Source organism: Neophocaena asiaeorientalis, unplaced genomic scaffold (genome assembly GCF_003031525.2).
Source record: "Neophocaena asiaeorientalis asiaeorientalis breed wild unplaced genomic scaffold, Neophocaena_asiaeorientalis_V1.1 scaffold461, whole genome shotgun sequence".
Classification (NCBI taxonomy): domain Eukaryota; kingdom Metazoa; phylum Chordata; class Mammalia; order Artiodactyla; family Phocoenidae; genus Neophocaena; species Neophocaena asiaeorientalis.
In genome coordinates, this window is record NW_020173230.1 from 647,435 (window position 1) to 670,998 (window position 23,564).

The 23,564-nt window shown below is 43.5% G+C and overlaps 2 protein-coding genes across 5 annotated transcripts in view; one reads left to right on the forward strand and one right to left on the reverse strand.

Annotated features, from left to right (window-relative positions):
* RSPH10B (radial spoke head 10 homolog B) overlaps window positions 1-702 on the forward strand; it is a 41,072-nt gene extending 40,370 nt beyond the window's left edge. For 2 of the 3 annotated variants that reach the window (XM_024745443.1, XM_024745444.1), the window contains one exon: window positions 287-702. In XM_024745443.1, coding sequence (XP_024601211.1) covers window positions 287-461 — 175 coding nt within the window. In that variant the 3' untranslated portion in view covers window positions 462-702. The remainder of the gene's footprint in view (window positions 1-286) is intronic. The other variant, XM_024745445.1, reaches the window with a different exon arrangement.
* A 1,759-nt stretch (window positions 703-2,461) lies between these two features.
* Window positions 2,462-23,456, reverse strand: CCZ1 (CCZ1 vacuolar protein trafficking and biogenesis associated). 2 transcript variants are annotated; one of them, XM_024745439.1, is made up of 15 exons: window positions 23,259-23,456; window positions 22,176-22,273; window positions 21,991-22,084; window positions 21,633-21,710; window positions 21,187-21,234; window positions 20,525-20,608; window positions 19,289-19,464; window positions 15,127-15,208; window positions 12,875-12,936; window positions 12,465-12,576; window positions 11,370-11,403; window positions 10,607-10,724; window positions 4,303-4,461; window positions 3,890-4,017; window positions 2,462-2,806 (listed from the first exon to the last, which is right to left on the reverse strand). In XM_024745439.1, exons 1-15 carry the CDS (start codon window positions 23,370-23,372, stop codon window positions 2,751-2,753), a joined length of 1,443 nt encoding a protein of 480 aa, XP_024601207.1. In that variant the 5' UTR covers window positions 23,373-23,456; the 3' UTR covers window positions 2,462-2,750. The 2 variants fall into 2 exon arrangements, with proteins under 2 accessions (XP_024601207.1, XP_024601208.1); XM_024745440.1 differs by lacking the exon at window positions 21,633-21,710 and having other exon boundaries at window positions 23,259-23,455.
* Window positions 23,457-23,564: the final 108 nt, after the last annotated feature.

The following is a 23,564-nucleotide window of genomic DNA, read 5'->3' on the forward strand; positions in this document are numbered from 1 at the left end:
CACATACAACATAAAAACCGGTTTTGAAATTTCAAAGACAAAAAAAGATATCGGGCTTCCTTGGTGGCGCAGTGGCTGAGAGTCCGCCTGCTGATGCAGGGGACACGGGTTCGTACCCCGGTCCGGGAAGATCCCACATGCCGCGGAGCGGCTGGGCCCGTGAGCCATGGCCGCTGAGCCTGCGCGTCCGGAGCCTGTGGTCCACAACGGGAGAGGCCACAACAGTGAGAGGCCCGCGTACTGCGAAAAAAAAAAAAGATACTTTCTTGTGTTTGCTTCTTGTTAGGCTGAAAAGCTTGAGAGAGGAAGAGACCAAAAGGCAAGACTATGAGGTCGCCATCACTGTGATCAAGGAACCAGTGGATGCCACATCCTTGAATTTCATGCCGAGCCTCCTGAAAGACGACACAGTGGTGTCCCAGTCCAGCAAATCCATTGCAAATAAGAAAAAGAAAAAGTAGACATCACTGGGTTTGTAAATGAGCCATGAGAACAAGCAGGTGTGAAGGGAATTTAGAACCAAAGCCTGTAACAAATTTCCTACCCAATAAAATTACTTGTGCTTTACTTCTTGTCTAAGTGTTTCTTGAAATACCACTACCTGGGCCCACTGGGTTTTGGGTTTCTAATATGGTTGGACCACTGAAATGCCTGCGTTTTGACAACTGAGCTGAATGAAAATACACAGATGTGGGTATTGAATAAGTGTGTATTCATTGTTTTTTTTTTTTAAATCCAAGTATAAAACTGATGATTAAATTTAGAATCTGATAAAACCAGTGGGGAGTGAAGTTGTTTAAACGTTTCTTTAGGCCTTCCTCCCCTGAGCCTGGCACACCTCCTTTGCCCCTTGTAACCACCCTGTGCCCACATCCTACCTGTCCTTCACATGCTGCCTCTTACATGGCCTCTTCCCTGGTCCTTTCCCATCCATTCCCACAGCGTCGCAAACAGCACTGCATGGACAAAAGGCCGAACAATGTAGGATAAAGAGCCAGGTGTGCAGTCAGCAGTTAAGTGAATACTTTAAGTCTGTTAGGAAAGTGTTACAGCTAATAGTTGTGTTAAATATAAGAGTAACCACCAAAAGCATAAAAATACAATCTAAAGCTTCCAAACTAGCAAAAAGGAAGGATACTATCATCTGACATAAAGTTGGGAAAAAGAATAAAAAAAAGAATGGAAACAGAAAACGCAAAAGATGGCAGGGAAAGTACAAATCTACCCGTCACCACCAAGCAAACAGGTTAACGCACCTTTTCCTCCCCTGCAAAATCCCATAAATAATTAGATTGGGTTTAAAAAAAATAGAAATTCACTTCAATGTTATTCTTTACAAGGCAAACATCTTAAACAAAACCAGATAGAAAGGATGAAAATAAAGATAGAGAAAAAGATGTACCAGGACAATCTAAACAAGATGACTGGAATAACAAGCAATATTAAGGACAGAACAGAATTTAAAGCAAACATCTGCATGATACAGATAAAAATAAAGATAACAATAAAAGGACCAACAACCAAAGAGATGCATTACTCACATACATCGCACATACTAGCCTTGCAAGAGCAGAGAGAATTACAGGGAATACTACCGTGAGGGAAGCAACAGATCAGGAAGACACACACGCAGTAAGGATACAGGTAATTTTACCAACCAAACTACAAAGTTGGAACGAACACAGAGTTAGCAACCAGGATGCAACAGAGAATAAACACTGACAAAAACAGTGACTACATTTTAGGTTGAAAACTGTAACAACTTCAAATAATACATCAGAGACCATGATCTATTTTTGCTGCAATTACTAAGTCAGCAATAAACACACAGTGAAGAAAGCCTGAGATCACTGGAAACTAAAACATACCATTTTAAGTATCTCACGGGGTAAGAGGAAATCATAAGGGAGATTGTGAATTAGAGGGTGACAATGAAAATTGCAACTGCAAATAGATGAGGAGTCATTTCCCTGCTCCACCCTAACTCACAGGCTGGGTGCAGGGGGCTGTGGGGAGCTCCTATTAGGGCCGGGTTGGTACCGATTTTTCCAGACCATGCCCGGCTAGTTTTCAACCAAACTCTGGGATGTCCAGACCACCAAAAGTTAAATCAAATCCTGCCAGGCTGAATCTCAGTTGTGAGCATGCCGGTGGGGCTGTGCCCGCCTGGGAGTTCTACGTGGCTTTATGTTTGGAGCACACTGGGGCACTTGCATTAAGTTCTTTGTCTGATGTTTATTTGTGGTCTAAAAATCACGTTATTGCTCAAGATAAAAACCAAGTCCAGCAATTACTTTGGGCAAATGCCTCACAGTTTGCCACGTCAGGCCTAGGGACCAGGGAAGGAATCCGAACTCTGAGCGCCCTTTGCTGCTAGAGTATTCCTGAGGATGAGCCAGGGACCCATGGCCGGTGCGGTCTACAAACAAGCAACCAGAGAGACTCAGTGCAAGACCAGAACTTTAAAAACTTTAACAATTTATTAGTCTTATTTTCCAGTAAAATAGTCACATAATGTCAAAAGAATGGAATGAAAGAGATGTAGCTGGCTACCTTTAATTCCACATAAATATTTAAAAGCTAAAAACCTCAGGGAATCATCAGGCTGAGTAGAAAGTTGATTCTTCAAAGCAAGTATTGCTTTACTGTTGTCATTAATTCAGTCAGTAATATGACCAATAACCTGCAAAGGCAAACGAAATGCTTGCTGAGCGGTTTTTTTAAAAGACGTTTCGGTGAGCCCTTGTCAGTCAATCCAAGAAGAAGATGTTATTGAACTGCGTCGCACAAAGCTTCTTGACCTCTTCTGCAAAAAGAATAGAAAACGGTGAGTAAGGTATAGAAATTCTCACTTAAAAGGTTATATATCAGTACCTTAAATTCCCTGGAGTAAAGTTGGTCATAAATAAAGGTCTGCATTAATTTTGACCTTAAATCTCAGAAGCCTTGATAAGAAATGTTAAGTCGAGAGAAAGAAAAAAGGACCTGACGTACAGGAGACTTTAACACTATGTAACATTGCGTCTTTGGGCCTGAGACAGCTCAAACCCAAAGTGTCTAAGACACCCGCGGGTTGGGGCGTGAGGAGCACAACTTCTAAAATCTTGAGGAATCTGATTCAAAAACACAGAAACTCTAGCTGCAACCCTGAATTGTGGATCGGGAGCTCCGCAACAGTGGCGTCATTATCTGGACTTTACTCAATTCCTGTTTTAAATGAGGCATGTAGGGGCTTCCCTGGTGGCGCAGTGGTTAAGAATCCGCCTGCCAATGCAGGGGACACGGGTTCCAGCCCTGGTGCGGGAAGATCCCACATGCCGCGGAGCAACTAAGTCCGTGTGCCACAACTACTGAGCCTGCGCTCTTCTAAAGCCCGCGAGCTGCAACTACTGAGCCTGCATGCCACAACTACTGAAGCCCACGCACCTAGAGCCTGTGCTCCGCAACAAGAGTAGCCACTCCAATGAGAAGCCTGCGAACAGCAACAAAGAGTAGCCCCCACTCGCCACAACTAGAGAAAGCCCGCGCGCAGCAACGAAGACCCAATGCAGCCATAAATAAATAAATGAGGCATGTATTCCCTGAGGTTGTTTCTAATGCATAGACTATTAATACAAGTATCGCTATCAAGAGAAAAATGTATACACCCCAGAAGATGTCTGCAGAAGAAACCTCACACCTGATTGTCCTCACAGTTGACACTCGGGCTGCACTGCCCCACTGCCCCACTCCTGAATAGACCAAATGATGATTTCTTTTAAGCAACAGGGGGCATCTGCTTAAAATCTCAAGTCATGATTTCTATTTAGCATGTCCTTAGTACACTGAAAAGATAGTTTTTAAATATCAGTAGCATTAAAATTCTGCTCAAATACCAAACCCTATTTACCATTTACTTCAATGAGGTTTGCATTTTTTTGATTCAAAATAACATACAGCTCCCGCTGGTCAGACTTTTTCCCAACAACCCAATAATCACTCATTGCTTTCACGATGATTTCTTCATCTTCGTCCACTCTGTAAGAAAAGAGTTTCAAAACGCAATTGTTTATTTTATATATACAGCTGGATTGTGAAAAACATTCTAAAACAAGAAACAGGAAACTTGAGCCATCTGAAAAGTTCAGGGAGTCCCCTGTGAGTGACCAGCCCCTTCTGGGCTTAATGATGTTTGGAACTGGTGCCCAGGGAGGTAGTCAAGACCTCTGAAGGGGCCTGGGGTCACTCGGTTTTTGAAGATGATTCCTTTAATGTCCTCTTATTAGAAAGTGGACGCCTAACTGGTGAGGTGGTTAGAATTACCTTGTAAAATCACTGTTGATGTCACCCAGAATCTTCATTAAATCTGGATGAACAGACGTAAGTGACACACTGGGTGTTTTCCTCATGTGAATTGTACTTTTTTCTGCTAAATTCATATGGTTGAAGTAGATAAACTTAAACTGGGGTTCTTTTTCAGACCTGTGAAAACATGTTATGGAGGTGGTAACTTTCTGAAAGAACAATTACCCAAATGTACAACTACACTGTAAAAACTCTAAATGTGTAATGGCTAAGGTGGTATTTTCAATGGCTGGGCCTTCAAATCAAGAACCTCAGTTAAGACGTAACATTCGGCAGTAACTTATCTGATATCCGTGAGGTATTCAAAATGATTGAATTTCCCAGCGAGCTCAAGTATGTATGTTTAAAACCGCAAATATTTTAACCATTATGTGATGATTTTTTTTTTTCCAAGTACAGTGTTTTATAAACAGCAGTCACTCAGTTATCTGTTAACTTAACAAAAAACAAAGTAAATCAATGCAGGCCACTTACCCTTCCAGTGAAGGGATCAGCAAACTATGGCTCTGGGACCAAACCAGGCCCTGTTTTTCTAAATAAAGTTTTACTGGGACACCCATATGCCTATGTATTGTTACAGCTGCTCTCACGCTTAAAGGATAGTTGAGTACTTGGAACATACACGGCCCACAAAGCCTAAAGTACTTACTGTTTGGCCCTTTGCAGAAAAAGGTTGCTGACCCCCGTACATCTCTTTTATCCCACAGCTGCATGTATGTAAACTGCCACAGAACGGAAGCTTAGCACTGTAAGTAACAAAGCTTTCATCATCCCACTCAGAGATCATTCTAAAACGTATGAACCTCCTCTGAAGTATTTAATTGGGATTTACCCTTTCATTATTCTGGATGACTGGGCAATGCTACTTTGCTGTCTCCTGGGTCAGAGTCTGAGACCCCTCGGGGAGCCACCCTGACAGCTGGGCCACTCGGCTCTCAGGGGCCTCCCCTCCCTCACCTCTCACTGTGCCTTAAATTCACAATCGGGGGTCTGCGTGAGAGCCTGGGCAGCCCTGCCGCTGGGGGCCAGAAGCCTTCTCTGCTTACTACAGGGGGAGCGGCCACGCACTGGGGGGCTGAGGGTGCCGGAAATCTGGCCTCCGGGGAAGTGGTTACTACTGTGATACTCTACCTCTAGGCGAGAAAGAATGTGGACAATTAGTTCCCAGGAAAATGAAAACAGAATTCTTATAAAACCAGAATTTGTTTTGAGTAGGACCCTAAATCTAAGAAAAGCAAGTATAACTACAAGAAAAATTTTCTGGAAAGATGAAAATTTTAAACGAAGTTTGGAAAGAGTTGTAAATTTCGTTGTTTGGACAGACTAACTTCTATGACCTTCGATCAGGCTTACAAGTTCTGGTTACTTGTCTAACACCGTGGCGTTCCTCTTTCTCTCATTTATAACATGTACAACACTCTTCTAAGAAGATTGGAATTCTTCCTTTTGTAATCCCACATGGACATTCACATGAGAGACGTTATTTAGGTAGTTAGGACAGGGGCAAATGTGGCCTCTTTCCGCTCCACCCACCATGAAGGATGATGTAAAAACGAAAATAGAAAACAGTTACCTGCAATGTACTGTTAATAAAAGAAAACAAGATCTGCTCACATTAAAAATAGCGGGGATTCCCTGGTGGCACAGTGGTTGAGAATCCGCCTGCCAATGCAGGGGGACACGGGTTCCAGCCCTGGTCCGGGAAGATCCCACATGCCATGGAGCAACTAAGCCTGTGTGCCACAACTACTGAGCCTGTGCTCTAGAGCCCACGAGCTACAACTACTGAGCCCGCGTGCCTAGAGCCCATGCTCTGCAACAAGAGAAGCCACCGCAATGAGAAGCCCACGCACCACGACTAAGCGTAGCCCCCGCTCGCCACAGCTAGAGAAAGCCCGCGTGCAGCAACAAAGACCCAACGCAGCCAAAAATAATTAATTAAAAAAATAAAAATAAAAATGAGAAAAGATAACAAGATCTGCTCACATTAAAAACAGCAGGGTTTCCCTGGTGGCACAGTGGTTAAGAATCCGCCTGCCAATGCAGGGGACACGGGTTCGAGCCGTGGTCTGGGACGATTCCACACGCTGCAGAGCAACTAAGCCCGTGCGCTGCAACTGCTGAGCCTGCACCCAGAGCCCGTGAGCCACAACTACTGAGCCCATGTGCCACAACTACTGAGCCCATGTGCCACAACTACTGAAGCGCACGCGCCTAGCGCCCGTGCTCAACAAGAGAAGCCACCGTGATGAGAAGCCCGCACACCACAACGAAGACCCCATGCAGCCAAAAATAAATCTATATATAAAAAAAAGGTCACAGGGATATCTCCCATGAGTAAAGAGCATCAATTTTACTGAGATGCCAGAGATTATATGTTTAAGGACCAGTTATGTGAAAACCTTCCCACACTTCCAAAGCCTACCTGGAAAGGTTACTGTGAGCTGTGAACCAGGGGAGGAAATGACCAGATGTTCAGCGCACACATAACTGCTCGCAGAGTTTCGCCTGTGGACTTGGGCAGCTGGCTGGGAGCAGGGCCCAGCTGTGGTTTTCATTTGTTCTGGGCTGTGTTCCAGAGAGCTGAAGGTTGCCAGATAGATGACTTCTAGATGGATATGGCTACTGGCCATTCCTCACTAATCAGACCAAACTTAAGGCAAAGAAGACTTCCTCCACCGCACTCCACCGTTAAACACCACTGACCGCAGCCGGGGGCAATTCTTCCCCTCTCGCCTTCGTCCGGCTCCTCCCCATGTCCGATCCGGGGTCTGATCGTAACCAACCCTTACTGCTAATGGTTACATTGCTCACTTGTGGAAGGAATCCAGCGCAGTCAGCCTCCTAGGCCACTGGGCTACTTTACATATATTCAAGAAGACTGATAAAAAAGGATTACAAAAAAAAAATTGCTCACAGGAAAGAGGCTCCTTTCCTAATAACTTTCTACATCCTCCTCCTCCTTCCTGCCTTTTCAAATTTAATTTTAGAATTGGCTAGTGAATAGGGGTGTGTGAAAGAAACAAAAACTGAAGTCTCAGATTCAGAAAACCATCGATTTGGGGGAAAATTTTAAGTTACAGCCCTCCTGCAAGCCCTTAAAAATTCTAGGTGAATTAGAGATTTAACACAGAAAATAAAGCCAGGAATGTACCAGAGATAAAAATGGGACATTTTTACAATATTGGGGTGGAAAGCCCCAAGTGTGCCACTAAAGACAAATCCAAAGGCAATGATTAATAAAACTGAATAAATATAAAGGAGAGAGGATGCAACATGACAAGGGTATTACATTAGGAGTACTGATGTAAAAGAAAAAAGACAAAGCACTTCAATGGAAAGAGCCAGAGGACGGGGACAATTTGTGGAGGAGACAGAAATGCCCATAAACAGACAAGGAGATGCCCAACCTCAGTGTCACTGTCAAAGTGCGAGAGCATGGAGAACAGGAGCTGGTGGCACTGGTGGGAGGGGAAGATGGCTCCATCCTTGCGGGAGCCGAGCCACATGGTAAATGTGCATTTCCTTTGCCCCAGAGCTCAATCCGAGGGATTTCTCTTGAGGAGATAATTGGGTGTTTAAGGACCCGACTGTTCAATACAGAACTGTTTGTAATACTAATAGCCATAACCAGCCCTAGCCATTAAATGGGAGAACGAATAAGCAAATAAAACACACCTTTCCTAGTAAATACCGTGAAGCCATCAAAGAGAATGAGGTAGGTCTGTACTTATTGGTTTAAACTGATGCTCATACCATATATATATTTATTTGTTTATTTAAAGCTACAGATTTACAGCATGATATATTTTCAGAAGTCCATGTGTAAAAAACACCATGTGTGTATGTCACTGTGTTTATATGCATGTACAAGTCCAGAAAGACAGAAGCCAAATAAGATTTCCCATATTTCTATTTTAGAATCCTTTAAAAATTAAGGACATAAGTTACTCTCAAAAAAAGAAAAAAAAATAGAATTTTAAGTTCTAGAGAAGAAAAAAACTGAGGTGGCCCACAAAGGAATAGAAACCAATCACCAAACAAACCTACTTCACACCATTCTTTAAAGGGCTGACCCCAATTTCATAAGGAACGTTAAGGGTTTCCCTGGTGGCGCAGTGGTTGAGAGTCCACCCGCCGATGCAGGGGACACGGGTTTGTGCCCCAGTCTGGGAAGATCCCACATGCCGCAGAGCGGCTGGGCCTGTGAGCCATGGCCACTGCGCCTGCACGTCCGGAGCCTGTGCTCCGCAACGGGAGAGGCCAGAGCAGTGAGAGGCCCGTGTACCGCAAAAAAAAAAAAAAAGGAACGTTAAGAGCTACAGTTTATAAATCTGGGCTCAATGCTAAACACTGGCACACAGCCCCGTGGGCACTTTCTAGTGGGGGCTGCAGCCGAGAGAACAGAGGACCCTGAGCTGGTCTCTGGGATCAGGACGGCTGGCTAACATAGCCTCCTCTGCCCCCCAACAATGCCCCTGACATGCTGCTGGCTGGGGTCTTTCCTCCCTCAGGACTGCCTCTAATTTCTCTGGGATATGACTTATGGAGGTCCCAGAATTGGCATATAAAATGGCTTGATTTGGGTCAGAAGGATTTCTGGAAGAAAACATTATCTTTTGTACTCAAAAGCTTTTATCTTTAGTCAGTTGATGGTTACGGTTTGGCAATCAAAGGTCCTTACATATAACATCTCAGATGCATCGAGAGCCATCTTCAGGTCACGGTTTCAAAGATAAGAACAACTACGTTCCTAGAGTTCCTGTTATTCGGCACACCCCTAAATTGTGTGGCACTTATTTCACCATCACGTTTGCCAGATACCCTATCCTCCAGGGGCTAATGGTACCGTGCAGCGATTCTCCTAACAGTCAAGAAACTGTCCTGTAGACAGGAATTGACAGATCTGTGCCCAGACATACACGGCAAAATGCCGATGGAAGAATCTAAGTGGGCGTATATGTGTATCCACTGTACAATTTTTTCAACCTTCCTATGTTTGAAAATTTTCGTAATAAAATATCGGAGAGAAAACTGCTGTCTAATGATAGGATAATTAACATCCAAGGCCATCTCCTTTCTTCTGTACAATCCCAAAGAGGGTTAACCTGATGTGTAAAATAAAAGGTACTAGACCGCAAGTTTACCTCTGGATATTTGTCAGTGAGTTACTTGATACCCATCATATCTGCCGAAAGCACAGGCAGAGCAGTGAAAATGTCCAGTCATCTCCCAAGGGTTCGGGGATGTACGTAACTACACTTGATCATTCTCCGCTCATAACCTGCATGATCCAACACAGATTTAAGGCACATGCTGCCTTCAAAATTGAAAACCTGGCAGGTTCATGGTCGAACAATTAGACTGAGCAGCACTGTCAAGGTGTAAGTTGGTCAGGCACTTTCACTCCTTGGCTGGATCTTTTCTAAAACTACGTAAGCTGTCAGCAGTAGAACTCCACTTGCAGAATCAAAACCTACCTGTGCTTTCACCTGGAGCCCGTGTGGGACCTCTCTGTGGGCTGGTGCTTATGTAAGACCACATACATACAACATATGATCACAAGCGCAAGGTTGTACATAAATTCACAGCATTTCAGTAAATTCTCAAACACATGGGAAGCCCATATAAAGAAGCCTTTTATTCCTTCAAGTACTTTCCATCTACACACTTTACAGTCATTTGACTTTGCACTGAGAGTAGAAAGAGGTTCAGTGACTTTTCAGGGTGTTTTCAGAACCAAGGTGAGTTTAACCTCGAGTCTCCTGATACTCAGTCTAGAGCCTTTCAAGACGCCAGACTCAGCACCAACGCCTACTGGCTTACGTCACAGGCAACCTCACCAGGAACACTTCTGCACAAGAGGCAAAGTGCTTTCCGTCTATGCAAAGCAAAACCCTGCTGATTACCTCTGCCAGTGTGGATTCCACAGCCTGGGCGGGTCATGTGGGATGTGAAGTGAACTCACAAGGCCAAGACCACAGGCAGAGCTAGCACACCTAACCCCACACGTTCATACCACCACTGGGGAGGGCTGAGGGGATGCATTAAGAGAAGACCCAGCCCCGACCATCATTGTGGGGCAGAAAAACTCACGAACAGCTCCCTAGGAAGCCTTGCAGACAGGACCAAACAACACATTTGTTCTCTGGATTCAGAGATTATACGAACCTTAACACCATCCATGTTCTAAGCAAAAGCCACCCTTATTCTTCCAAAGCCAGTTAAATGCTTGAAAGCAAACACAAAGCAAAGTACAAACCCAGATATTCTTTTGTTGATGTTAAACTGCTCACAAATGTCAGATGCCAGCACTGTAAGCTGGGGCCCAACAATGCTGTCCAGTCTTCGGCAAAAGTCCAGTGTAGGCTGGATAGAAGCTTACAAGTAATTCAAGAAACACCAGTGAGTGTGAGGACACTGTGTTAAAAAGGTCAATTTTCATTTTACCATCTTAACAACAATATTCAAATGAAAACTGTACTGATCTGGGAAATAATTAAATGATCAGGTCCCCCTCCCCTCCCAAATAGAAGAGAAACAGAGGAGCCAGAATTAGTCATATTTAAGATGAAAAAGAGGCAAAGAACTATCTCACTGTGAATGTTGACTGAAGCACTCCCTGCGGGGTAGTAAGTTGCCTGCCTACCCCCAGTAGACCTAGGAAGGTCAAATACTTATTTAACAAACACTACATAGCACTCACAGGCCAGGCACTGTTGGCGCTTTACAAATATTCCCTCATTTAATCCTAAAGCCCCCTTTGAGATGGGTACTCCCATAATCGTTTCACGGGCAGGAAGGCACAGAAAGGTGCCCAGGTACTACTGCTGAGAAGCAAGAAAGCTGGGACTTTAACGATATTAGAAATAGCTGGTTAAGATGGCAGAGGCCCCAGATGGAGGCTTAATACAGCCTCCCTGTTGCTACGACAACTTGTTTATCATTTAGGAACAGACCACAGCAAAGTGTAAAGAGAAAAGGCTTAGCTAATCAGGTGAAATCAGATACAGGTGTGTACCTACCATCGATCATAAAGCACACAGCTGCACTCATGGCCTGCGGGAATAATGGTACAAAAAAAGAAGACTTAAATAATCAAATGCAGTGGTCTTGTTTAAATCTTTATTTAAATATATCAACTTTATAAAGACTTTTTTAGTCAACTGGAGAAATCTGGATAGGGTCTGGATAATAGATGGTATTAAGAAGTTATTAACGTTATTTTGGTCCAGTGTGATAATGGCAGGTGGTGATGTTAAAACAGAGGTCCTTATTAGTTAGAGACGCAAAATGAACTACTTATAAGGGAAATGAGATGATTTAAAATGCTCTAACAAGAAACCAAAACATGGGGCTTCCTTGGTGGTGCAGTGGTTAAGAATCCACCTGCCAATGCAGGGGACACGGGTTCCAGCCCTGGTCCGGGAAGATCCCACATGTCGCAGAGCAACTAAGCCCGTGCACCACAACTACTAAGCTTGGGCTCTACAGCCCGCGAGCCACAACTACTGAGCCCGTGTTCCAAAACTACCGCCCTCGCACCTAGGGTCCGTGTTCCACAACAAGCGAAGCCACCGCAATGAGAAGCCCGCGCACCACAATGAAGAGTAGCCCCCACTCGCCGCCACTGGAGAAAGCTTGCGCGCGGCAACAAAGACCCAACACAGCCAAAAATAAGTAAATAAATAAACCCAACCTAACATAAATATACATCCTTACAAGATAATATCCTGACAGAAACTCAGACTATCCTTATGGAATTAGCAAGTCCACAGCTTTAAAATCAGAGCGAAGGCAGAATCCACTGGAGTGTGGGCAGGCATCGAACAACAGGCAACACCGGCCTTGACGGCCTCTGATCTGTCCGCGTGCAGGACTTGAAACATCTGAGTCACAGCCTCAGACAGTGACTCTTGCTAATCACAGAACTACTGTTTAATGGGGACTGAAAGTAACCCTCTTACTCCAGAAAGCACCCATTTTGAGTTTTACAATAATCAGAACTTGCGACACCTGTTCCAAGAAACATGTGAGGTCTGCGCACCGACTAGTGTACCCGTGCAAGAAAGATTTACTTTAGTATCATCTGTAACCCTGGAGAGAAAGGCCACTGTTACCTTATAAACAATTAAATGCAGAGCTTCATATGTGTCATCTGTATTTACAAAAATTTTGGGGAATCTGCATTTTGCTTCTGGATCATTAAGATTCAAGGGTCCAGTGAGAAATCTGAGAAGGAAGCAGAGATGACTTGATTCAATTAGGCAGATTATAAACAGGAATATATAAACAGTGCATTCCTATAAGGGTGTTAATATACGGCCTTTTTGGGAAGCTAGACATTACTTAGAAAACACCAGATCAGAATACAAAAAAGTAATCGTTTTAATTCATTGGAAACAAAAGAATTTCCTTTGTTGATTATTGTCAATAAAGTAGCACAAAGGTAATTCAGTGCTCATGATTTTATCTTTACCAAAAAAGATAATAAAATCCAATACTGTCTATCAAAGGACAGAAGTCCTACCTTCCATAGTGTTGAAGATTTCCGGGCATTTCTGCCCTTATCGGAGAATCCCTTCCCGCCAACTGTAAACAAATTTAATGTTGACAAGTGACTTATTAGATTTCCTATATTCAAAACTTTGAAAAACAGCATTTATATTTACTAGTTGGCTCCATGCCATTTTTCTATATCAATTTTCCATATTCCTCTCCACCAAAGAAAAGGGAGGGGGGATTACAGAGGTACAGAAAGAACTCACTGGTTTTAAACAGAACTATCATAACTTCACTGTGCCCTAAATTCCACATACTGATTTTGTTCCTTTTACAGCAATAATTGAAATCTCCCATGTGGTTAATACGTGCTAGGCGATGACATAAATTACATAACTTCATCTCATATCACCCCTATGGGGAACGCCGTCTTCCTATTTTCTAGAAATGGAAACAAGTACGAAGAAGTTCACCAGCACACCCAGCCCCTGAGTGGAGGGGCCAGGCATCAAACACAAGCCTGTGTGACCTGAAAGTCCCTGCCTTCAGCCATGACATGGTGCCTCCTCATAGATCTATATTTGTAACCCATTCCTGGTTTCTTCTGCTGAAGATACACTACTTCAATATGCACAGGAAATGAAAAGAAATTCCAAATCTAATAGTCACATTAGCTAAAACTTATTATTCTTCTAAAACTTCTTGATGTTCTTCTAGTCTACATAAAATTCTAGCATGTAACTGAAAATGAAAGATTGAAAAACAGTAAATCCAATAGTGAAAATGCACAGCTCTCACACGTGCAGCCTGTAGCGAAAGAAGTCCTCACATATCCATGTCCTCACTGCCACTTCGTACATTCCTATTTTATAAGCCCGGCCCTTTAGACATACAATAAAGCACCAATAGAGTGTTCTGCTGTTGCAACAGCACTGTCCACCATGGGAAAGCCTCCTGAAGGATCCTTCTGAGGGTGTGGTTGGAAGCAGGTGCTTTAGCATTAGTCAGACCCCGAGATCAAGTCCTGGCTCTCTCACTTACTAGCTGGGTGACGTGGGGCTAAATCACGTAAGCCCCCCAAGCCTGGGTCTCCTATCTGTAAGATGGAGATAAGGTACCCGGCTTTCAGGATGGCTGTCAGGATGTCATGAGATAATGCAAGTGTGCTGGGCACTTACACCGTGTCTGGCGTATGGTACACACTCCAGAAACGTTAGCCACTGTATTCAAACTACCCAGAAAGGAGCAAAGTGCAGGACCAGGTCCTTCTCAAAACCTTGAGATTTCTCATCAAAGAGACTTTTTTCCTGTTGTTTCAAGTCATGGCCTTAAAAAACAGAGCGAGGGAGAGGGTGCGTGTATGCGCTCCTGGGTCAAAATGATAATGTTATGGTTTACGAACACTTTTCACTTCCAACCTAACTAAAGCTAAGAAAAGATACTTTGCGGAAAACACTGCAGTATTATTTACAGTTCTCTGCAGAAAACTGAGAAATTGTCAGAATGGAAAAGCCAGGCGGGAAGTATAAAATCAACTCAAAATCAGATCTCATGTTTGTACGTGAAAAGACCACAGAATTAACCACTGTTTTGTCCAAGATCCCTGGCATTTTCAGAGTTCCCAGAACCCGACCTAAAAATCCAGTTTTTCCTCTACTCAATGAATTGCTCCCCTTAAAAACATAGCTTTGCAATTGCATTTGAACGTAACAAAATGAAGAAGAGCTGACATACGTGGTTTTCTGTGCTAAGTGACACACGCTAAATATACACAGTTGGCCTTCCGTATCTGAGGTTTCCACATCTGCAGATTCCACATTTGTGGATTCAACCAACCGCATGTTGAAAATATTTGGGGCAAAAATTTCTTTGGAAAGTTCCAAAAAGCAAAACTTGCATTTTCCACACACTGGCAACTATTTACATAGCATTTGCATTGTATTAGGTGTTTTTTTGTTCAATTTTATTAGGTATTATAATAAACTAAAGACAATTCAAAGTGTAAGGGAGGATGTGCGTAGGTTACATGCAAATACTATGCCATTTTATATAAGGGACTTGAACATACGTGTGTGGATCTGGGTATCTGGGGGGTCCTGGGAGCAATCCCCCATGGGTACCAACGGACAGCTACACAACTAAACATCACACTAATAATGTAAAATACAGACCAGAGCTGCCCCACCCACCAAGTTACTCCACCCCCAAATCTGTGTGTGTGTGCGCGTCTATATGTCTATTTATCCATCTATTTATCTAGAGATTAGTACCCCATCATACCTCAGGTTCGATATGCCTTGGAAATAGAGATGTGGTGAGGTATTTGTATAAAATTCTCATGTCATCTTGTTCTAATCCACTCCTGAAACATCAGAAAAGCACTGTGTTAAAAGTCTGGAATTGGTCTTCTGTCTTTCCATTGCTCTGTGATAAAAGTTCATCTCTCTCTTTTTTTTTTGCATGATATCAAGAAGGCCTTCCCTTGATGGAAAGTTCAAGAATGGAATGAAGTAAACTTGAGTCCAGCACTAGAACTCCACCCTGACCTGCTAAAGGCTACTACTACATGGTCCTGCATTTTATGCGCCACTTGAAGTAAAAAGTCACAGCAGATTTGATTTGCCTACCACGTGGGATTATCCAGGGAGCATTAGCAGCTCCCCTTGAGGTAGCAGGTTTCTGTCCACTTTCTGGGTTACACGGTAAGGCCACTTTCTTTCACCCCGCATCCTGAACATACTGCTATGCTGTAGACGGGGAACTCAAAACGCTATGTCTCAGAAATGTATTTGGATTTTAATTCTCTCGATTCAGTGTAGGCAAAAAGTGGGAAGAGAAAGAAACAAACTTTTGGGCAAACCATCCACTGGCACCTGGAATAGTACTGAGAAACTAGCAGGTGTTGTTGGACTCTACCTAAAACCGGTTTTTCAGATAAGGATATAAACAGACAATGAGTCTGTATCTGGGGTTTTTTTTCTATTCAAGATAATTGAAAAAAATCCTTGAGGAAGTCTAACTAGATATAAACCAAGCCTCTGCACCACGTTCCAGGGGCTCTGTCTTCTTTCCCAGTGGAATCGCAGGTTATGTTAGAAGTCCGGCCCGGCTCGGCACAGAAACCCGGCCCGCTTCCCTGAACTCCTCCCATTTGTCTTATCTCCGCCTCCTCCTACACCACCTCTCCTCTCCCATTTCCAGAATGTCTGTCCACAGCTAAAACTCTAAAGGGGCCAAACACCCTGAAGCAGGTTTGAAGCTTCCTGCCAAGCAGAACGAAGTCCCGGGTCCAAAGGTGAGGCCAAAACAGAAACAGCTGAGAACTGTCGGCGCTTGGCCTGTGACAACACGAATTCTGAGAGTAACCCGCAGCCAACCGGGCAGATGGACCTTTCAGATCAAACACACAGAAGGTCCCCCACTCTTTTCTTTTGTGGAAATAACTGAGGAAAGAAAGAGAAAGACACAAAACAGGCTCTGGATGTTACTTTCCATTCAAGACATAAATCCTGGTGGAGAGAGCTTGCTACTGGTAAGCAGCAGACAGTATGTAAAGAATCATGCTCTGGGCAGTTTCTTCCAGAGTTGCGCTTCCGGAAACGGTAGCTACTGGGTACATCTGGCTACTGAACACCTGAAATGCGGCTGGTGGAGATGAGTGTAAAATACACACTGGACTTTTAGGATTGAGCACAAAAAGAGTAGCTCGTTGATAATTTTTTATATTGTTTACATGTTGAAAAAATATTTGAGATATATTGGGCTAAAAAAATATATTGTTAAAATTGATTTCTCCAGTTTCTTTTTATTTTATTGTGGCTACTAGAAAACTTAAAACGACATTTGTGGCCTGCATCATATGCTTATTGGACAGTACTGCTCCAGACCAGAGACACTGAGCAGAAAACACCCTATAAAAGGAAACGGAAGATACTTCTCAACTACTTACTACGTGCGCTGTGCTTAGGGCTTTGCATTTATTATTGCACTTAAGATTTAATGCTAGGCATTAAGTAATTTGATGCTGGTTTTCTGGGTAGAAAATTTATAAAGAAAATAAGTCGCAGCCAGCTGTTCAGAGCATGAAGCAGCAAGTAGGCGGTTCCCACTCTGCCTATGGGGAGGCCTGCCGGGTTGTGGAACGTCCACGAGCTCCGACTGTAGCAACCCTCTTCCCAGTCCATCCCAACTCCTGCTCCCCAACAAAAGTAAATGAAGTAATACTGTGTTATAATTATGCCGGATGTTACCGCTGGAGAAAAGTTGTTACGACTTCATGCCAATCTTCAATAATCTCAAAATAAAAAGTAAAAACAAACAAACAAAAAACCCAAAATAACAAGAGTTCCTTTCTTAGCACAAGTAAACAAATAAAAGCAAACAAAACCCTGTACTGACAGGTCCACATGATTCAGAACTCTGTCAATGGCTCACATCAAACAGGAAACAGCCTACGGGTGCTCAGAAGTACAGATGTTCTCAAAAGTTTCTCAAATAGTCATTTGATATGAATGATTTAAAAAAAAGAAAAATTATTCTTCTGCTCAACTGATTTATTTGTGTGCATGAGATGCTACTACTTTCTCAAGACTGATTTTTCTTTCTGTTTTATATGACTCTGTGCCTTGTTTTTACTTAAATGCTAAATGGACTTCACCTGTTTTGCTCTAAGACCTCCACACCTGCTCTGAGTGAAGCCTCAACTCCAGCGCTGTGAGCTGCGCACAGCCGTGGTCCGGGATCTATGCACTTCTCCAGAGCCCGCCAACTCTGTTTCTGGTGGCAATGCCAAGTTATTCGAGAATCTCTTTCAGCGGGAGCGTTACCGAGAATGAAGTGGCCATCATTCGACATAATCCTTCAAGGCAGGATCAGTTTAGTCTATAATACAGACTATGTCACTGTCAAGTGTTGAATGTAAAATAATCTAGCCAAGATCAAAGAGTCTGGTCAACTTTGATTAACTTAAGAAATAGCTAAGGCATTTATTCATAAAAGCATTCACCCCTTGGGCTTCCCTGGTGGTGCAGTGGTTGAGAGTCCGCCTGCCGATGCAGGGGACACGGGTTCGTGCCCTGGTCCGGGAGGATCCCGCATGCCGCGGAGCGGCTGGGCCCGTGAGCCATGGCCGCTGAGCCTGCGCGTCCGGAGCCTGTGCTCCACAACGGGAGAGGCCACAACAGTGAGAGGCCCGCGTACCGCAAAAAAACACAGGCCAAAAACACTGGGCGAGATAGTCAACTGACACCCTCCTCCCAACAGAGGAGGAGCCACTGCTAAATCCTTTCACAGCCACTGCTAAAACCAAATCCACGAGTTAGACGCAACACGGTCCAAACAGAACTCTAAGGTATTTCCTACCATCTGCTTTGAGCTCACCATCAACGTTCTCGGAGCACAAACAACATGCCAGAAGATACAAACACAAAAACCGAATGCACTTGAGCAGCTGCCGGAGGGCTTTCAGCTGGCTGCTCCCCCGTGAACCTCAGCGGCTCATCACAGGCAGACCACTGTCAGCTGTGAACAGACAGGCTGGCTCTCACTCAAGTCTTCAGGGACCTCTCCCCGCGGCCTCAGGCACGTTCACACAGCGCTTCCAGAGCTGTGTTCGGGAGTTGAAAGCTTTTAGTAACAGTTTATGTTTGCTTCTTGAGCATCAATGCTTTCATCAAAGAAATTATGTATTTGTCCCTACTACAGGACGCAAACACAGTTTGATAGTGGGTTACTACTTGGTTTTATAGCACTTATAACTTGTTGGATATTTTTTAAAAACTAGCTTCCTTAAAAGGAAGTATGAAAATTATGGGGCTTCCCTGATGGCACAGTGGCTAAGAATCCGCCTGCCAATGCAGGGGACACGGGTTCCAGCCCTAGTCCGGGAAGATGTCACGTGTCGCAGAGCAACTAAGCCTGTGCACCACAACTACTGAGCCTGTGCTTTACAACTACTGAGCCTGCGCTCTAGAGCCCGCGAGCCACAACTACTGAGCCCGTGTGCCTAGAACCCATTATCCACAAGAGAAGCCACCGCAATGAGAAGCCTGCGTACTGAAATGAGTAGCCCCCACTCCGCAATGAGTAGCCCCACTCGCCACAACTAGAGAAAGCCTGCGCGCAGCAACAAAGACCCAATGCAGCCAAATATAAATAACTTAATTAATTTAAAAAAAAAGGATTCTTCAACCTAACATTTTCTCTATCTTCCGTGGAACCAGTTTTAAACTCCCCTGCTTGGTAATTTTAAACAAAATTACCCTAATTTTGGTTTAAACAATCACTGCCTTATTTTAATATCTAAAAAGACGCATCCTACCCCTCCACCCACCACCAGCTATTACTTCCAGTTTGACAACATGGTATCAACGGAGTCATTGCTATTTTTTGTGATCCTAAAAGACTTTCTGCTTCTATACACCAAGCCGTAGGATATACCTACCAGATGAGTTGATCGTTATAGAGAAAGGCAGTGTATTTGACTATACTCAGGCTTTCTTCCATTCTATTAATAAAGGACTGGATTTTCAAATAAGTCATTTTATCCAATGGGAAGAAGCTGATCCCGCCAAAAATGTCAAGTAGATCGCATGACTGCAAATGCAACGTTTGCAAATACTGTAGGAAAAAAATAAGGCATAAAAGTTACTAATAGTATATTGAAGACAGTACTCTGACAACTGAAAATAATTAGTCTTAATTTATGGTACAATTACATGCTAGCAAACAGCACACTGCCAAGACCAACACGGAGGTGAGCCACAGGGAACTGGATTTGAAATCAGTACCAATTTCAAAAAATTAAGTTCAAACATAAGTAGTGTTCATTCAGCATCGTGCTATCTCTCTTTGAAGCGCTGAAGTCTTCATATCAGTGCTCCTCAGATTAGACTGACCTCCACACATGATATCATGGGCCATCTTATGCTAAAATCATGCTGGAAGGGCATACAGTCAGTGTTGATGGACAGGAGAGAAATTAAGACAAGAAGAGGAAGAGGGGACAGTCAGAGTGAATAACTATGGTCATTAAAGTGAAGAAACGAGAAAGAAAAGTACTTCATAAAAACAAAATAATTCAAAAATAGACATCAAAGGTAGTGTAGGGAGAAAGATAAATTGAGAGTCATTTCTCTAAGATAAACTGGATTTGACCAGGGGAAGGTCAAATATGCAAAATTTACATTGAAGGAGAATGGCAACTGTGTAGACGCATTCCCATCAGCTGGGAAAGAAACACACTAATCACTGCTAAGGGAAGAAAGCCTGTGTCACAGCCACAGGCTTCACCTTGAGTCAATACAGATTACGCCTGTTTAGTGAACATAACTGATCTGTAAGAATGTGAGATTTTGCTAATTAACCGATCCACCACACAGGAAGTTTTCTTTTGAGTAAGCCCACAGGGACAGACACAGGTGGGACAAGGATGAAGCCGAAAGACATCTCCAAGATGCTTTAAGGAGCTGTGTACAAATGTCAAGAAGCTCTGATTCAAGAGCGCAAATCTAATGAGTCTCCTCACTGGTCTGATCTTGTCACACTATGCCTGAGGCTCTTTGCCATTTTTCCAACTTCTAGATTTTTTTTGTACGTGAGAAACAAACCTGTCTGTGTCGCTCTCTAACAGTCTGTTTGGACAACTACCAAGATTACAAATAAAATTCAAAATATTTACCCGATGGAAGAATTTCTCTAATCTTTCTTTTAAGAGCTTGACACCTCCATCTTCCATGGCTCTCAGAAACGTACCATTAAAAAGCTAATGGTGTAAAAGATTAAAAAAAAAGTCAATTTCTTATGTCCTTCAGTTTCCCAATATAACAAGTTCTTCTTTTCCTTTTACATTAATTCCGCTAATTTCATCCCCCAATTCCTCTTGAATATAGAAAATATTTACATGAGAAAGCCTGAGTTATAAGTCACAAAATACCAAAACACTGTTAAGTGATACTGTAAATTTTATAAAATCACCTGTTTTGGGCATTTTTTTTTTTGAAACCTGAACTCACACCTAAGTTTCAGTTTACATAAATAATATTGCCAGCTCCTTCAATCATGCAAATACCTGCACTATGTACTTTCCTCAAGAACATGGACTCTACTGTTCACTAATGCAGATATACTCCTAGCACAAGTCTGGGAAGAGAGAAGGGCTCAGTACTGAGTAAGTTCACGTATAAACCTCAATACTGTTTCAAAGGCCCCATTATTTCCTCCCCCTAAAATGGACACATAGTCACCTCACAGTCATGTAAAGAGTTAAGGATTATTTTAAGCATCCCATGTAAATTGGGGTAACTGGCTAGACTCTCAATTCAGAAAGCATGTCACGCTTACCTTGTACATGCTGTAGCACTGTTGGAGCACCGAACTATAAACCTTGTCCTACAAACAACACAAAGACATGGCACAGATCTTAATTTAAGGGAAAGCAAAAGAAGTCTATTGCATAGCAAAGGTACAGTGACTCTTGGCAAAGCTATACAATGCTCATAAACTTGGTCCTATAGTAGTTGTGTGCTGAAAATAAGAGGTATTTAAATTCAATTACGAACCAGTAAGCCTAATTTTTAGGAGGGCTTTAAACACAGATGATCAGTAGAAGGCATTCGTAAGAGACGGTACATATACACTTTTATAAGATTGTGCTAATGGAAATGATAAGCTGTGTGTACCCTGAGAAACTTCTGCAGAAGTGACATAGCTTAAATCTGAAAAAATAAGTCACTCAAGATACTAACCAAGTTTTTTCTAAAAATATGAAATAAAAAATGACACATTACCAGCAACTCCTCCTCTTGGTATTCGACAACTGGTTTTCCGTCCTTACTCTGCTTTTCAATTATGGGATTCCTAACAACCTACAAAGTTTGATCAACTGAAATTACACAATGTATCAACTATATGTGTTTTAAATTTTCCCCTAAATTAAAAAACTTGGACATGTCCCAACCCAAAACTTCTTAAAAGAGCCCCAGTAACAAATACACCAAACAGGAGTCTGATTTTTAAACTGCCACCAACCCTATTGTAACTCTCCTCAGATGCAATGACTGGAGGACTTTCCTGAATTCCTAACAGTAAAGATCACCCATCACTTTATAATACAAATTCAAAAAGGTGTACTGTGTATGTAAATACCATGACCATCCAGAAATTTTCTTCTGGTTCGTTGAAGAACTGTCTGTTCTTCTGTGTATGTAAAGATTTTGCAGGTTTTGATGGACTAAAGGTCCTAAAAAGGTTAAAAGAATGTTAGGGACAATTCTCCAGCATAAGTTTTAAGAATTCACTGAACTCTGCAAAAGCACATTGAAAAGTATTACCTTGTAAACTGTACAATAGCTTCACATAATCCGACATTTCTAATTTTTTCATTCTTTTCTACTTCATTTGGATAGTAAAACAAAATTTTATTCTCCTCCTAAAGTATGAAGAAACAGAATCACAACATTGACGTAAGCATTTTTTCCGTCTCTTAGCTGTTGAAAGTGCTACATTTACTGTCAACCTCTCATGCCATACACGTTAGCTGGCAAAACAAAGGACGCTTTTCTAGAAAAACAAAAATGATCTTCTCCTCACGGTGTAAACAACGCCCACCTGCCTGAAGGTAATTGTGATACTCAGTAAATCACACGCCATCTGAAAGAGCATTAGACAACTATTCTGAAAACTCAGTCTCTGGATTTCCTTCCTCATGCTGATTTGTAATACACCAACGCTTGTTAAGAAATAAGCGTGTGTTTAGGTGCACAGACTTACACCTCCCCACAAATTAAACCCAGCAGGTTCACAGGCATTTGGACTCACAGCCTTTAAAAGGACCGTGATTTCCTGCCAACACAACCTACCGCCGGACATCCGTTGAGGAAATCACCGTCCCCACCTCAAAAAATAACCATTAGAAAAAACCACCCGCCCCCATCCGATTTAATTTATTAATTTGGAAAAAAAAAACTTTCCGCAAGATCCCCCAAACCTGCATTTAAAGGACTACAGTCTCCCACTCTTGTTCCACGCTTCTAGACGGGGACTTCTGGCAACAAAGACGTAAACTCAACTTTAATCACCCAGGATTGATGTAGAGAAGAGTGACTCCACCTGTGTGGAGTGATTAGCCTGACGAACCTTCACTCAATACACAGGCTTTGAGTCAGGACCTAGAACAGACGCTGCCCGCGTTGTGTGGCCCCCGCCGTAGCCCCTGGCCCGGGCACACACCTGGCACAAAGCAGCCCGGTAAATGCCGCTCGACGAGGGCAGGGTGACAGGTGCTGCCCGGCTCCGGGAGGGCCGGGGCCGACGCCCCGGCGCACCCTGCGGCTGCTCGGGCCCGACGCCGTACGGCCGCCCCACGCCCTCCTCGGCCGCTTACGGACGCCCGCGCGCGGCCCCGCTCCGCTTACCTCTCCCTCGCGCGGCCCGAAGCGCGGGTTGTAGATGAAGAAGCTCAGTAGCGCCGGCGGGAACTGCTTCTCCTGGGCCGCCCCAGCTCCTGCCCCGGCCGCTGCTGCCGCCATCCCAGCCCGGCCCCCCAGCCTCGGGAGCCTCCCTCTGCCCGCCCAAATACAGCTGCCGCGAGGAGACCGCACTTCCGCCTCGCTCGCCGTCGTCCCGGAAGTGTCCGCTGCCGGCCCGGAAGAAGAATTCGCAGCCCACCTTCCACTTCTGGCGCGCCTGTGTGGGTTCGTTCCCGTTTGTGTCCTGGGTAG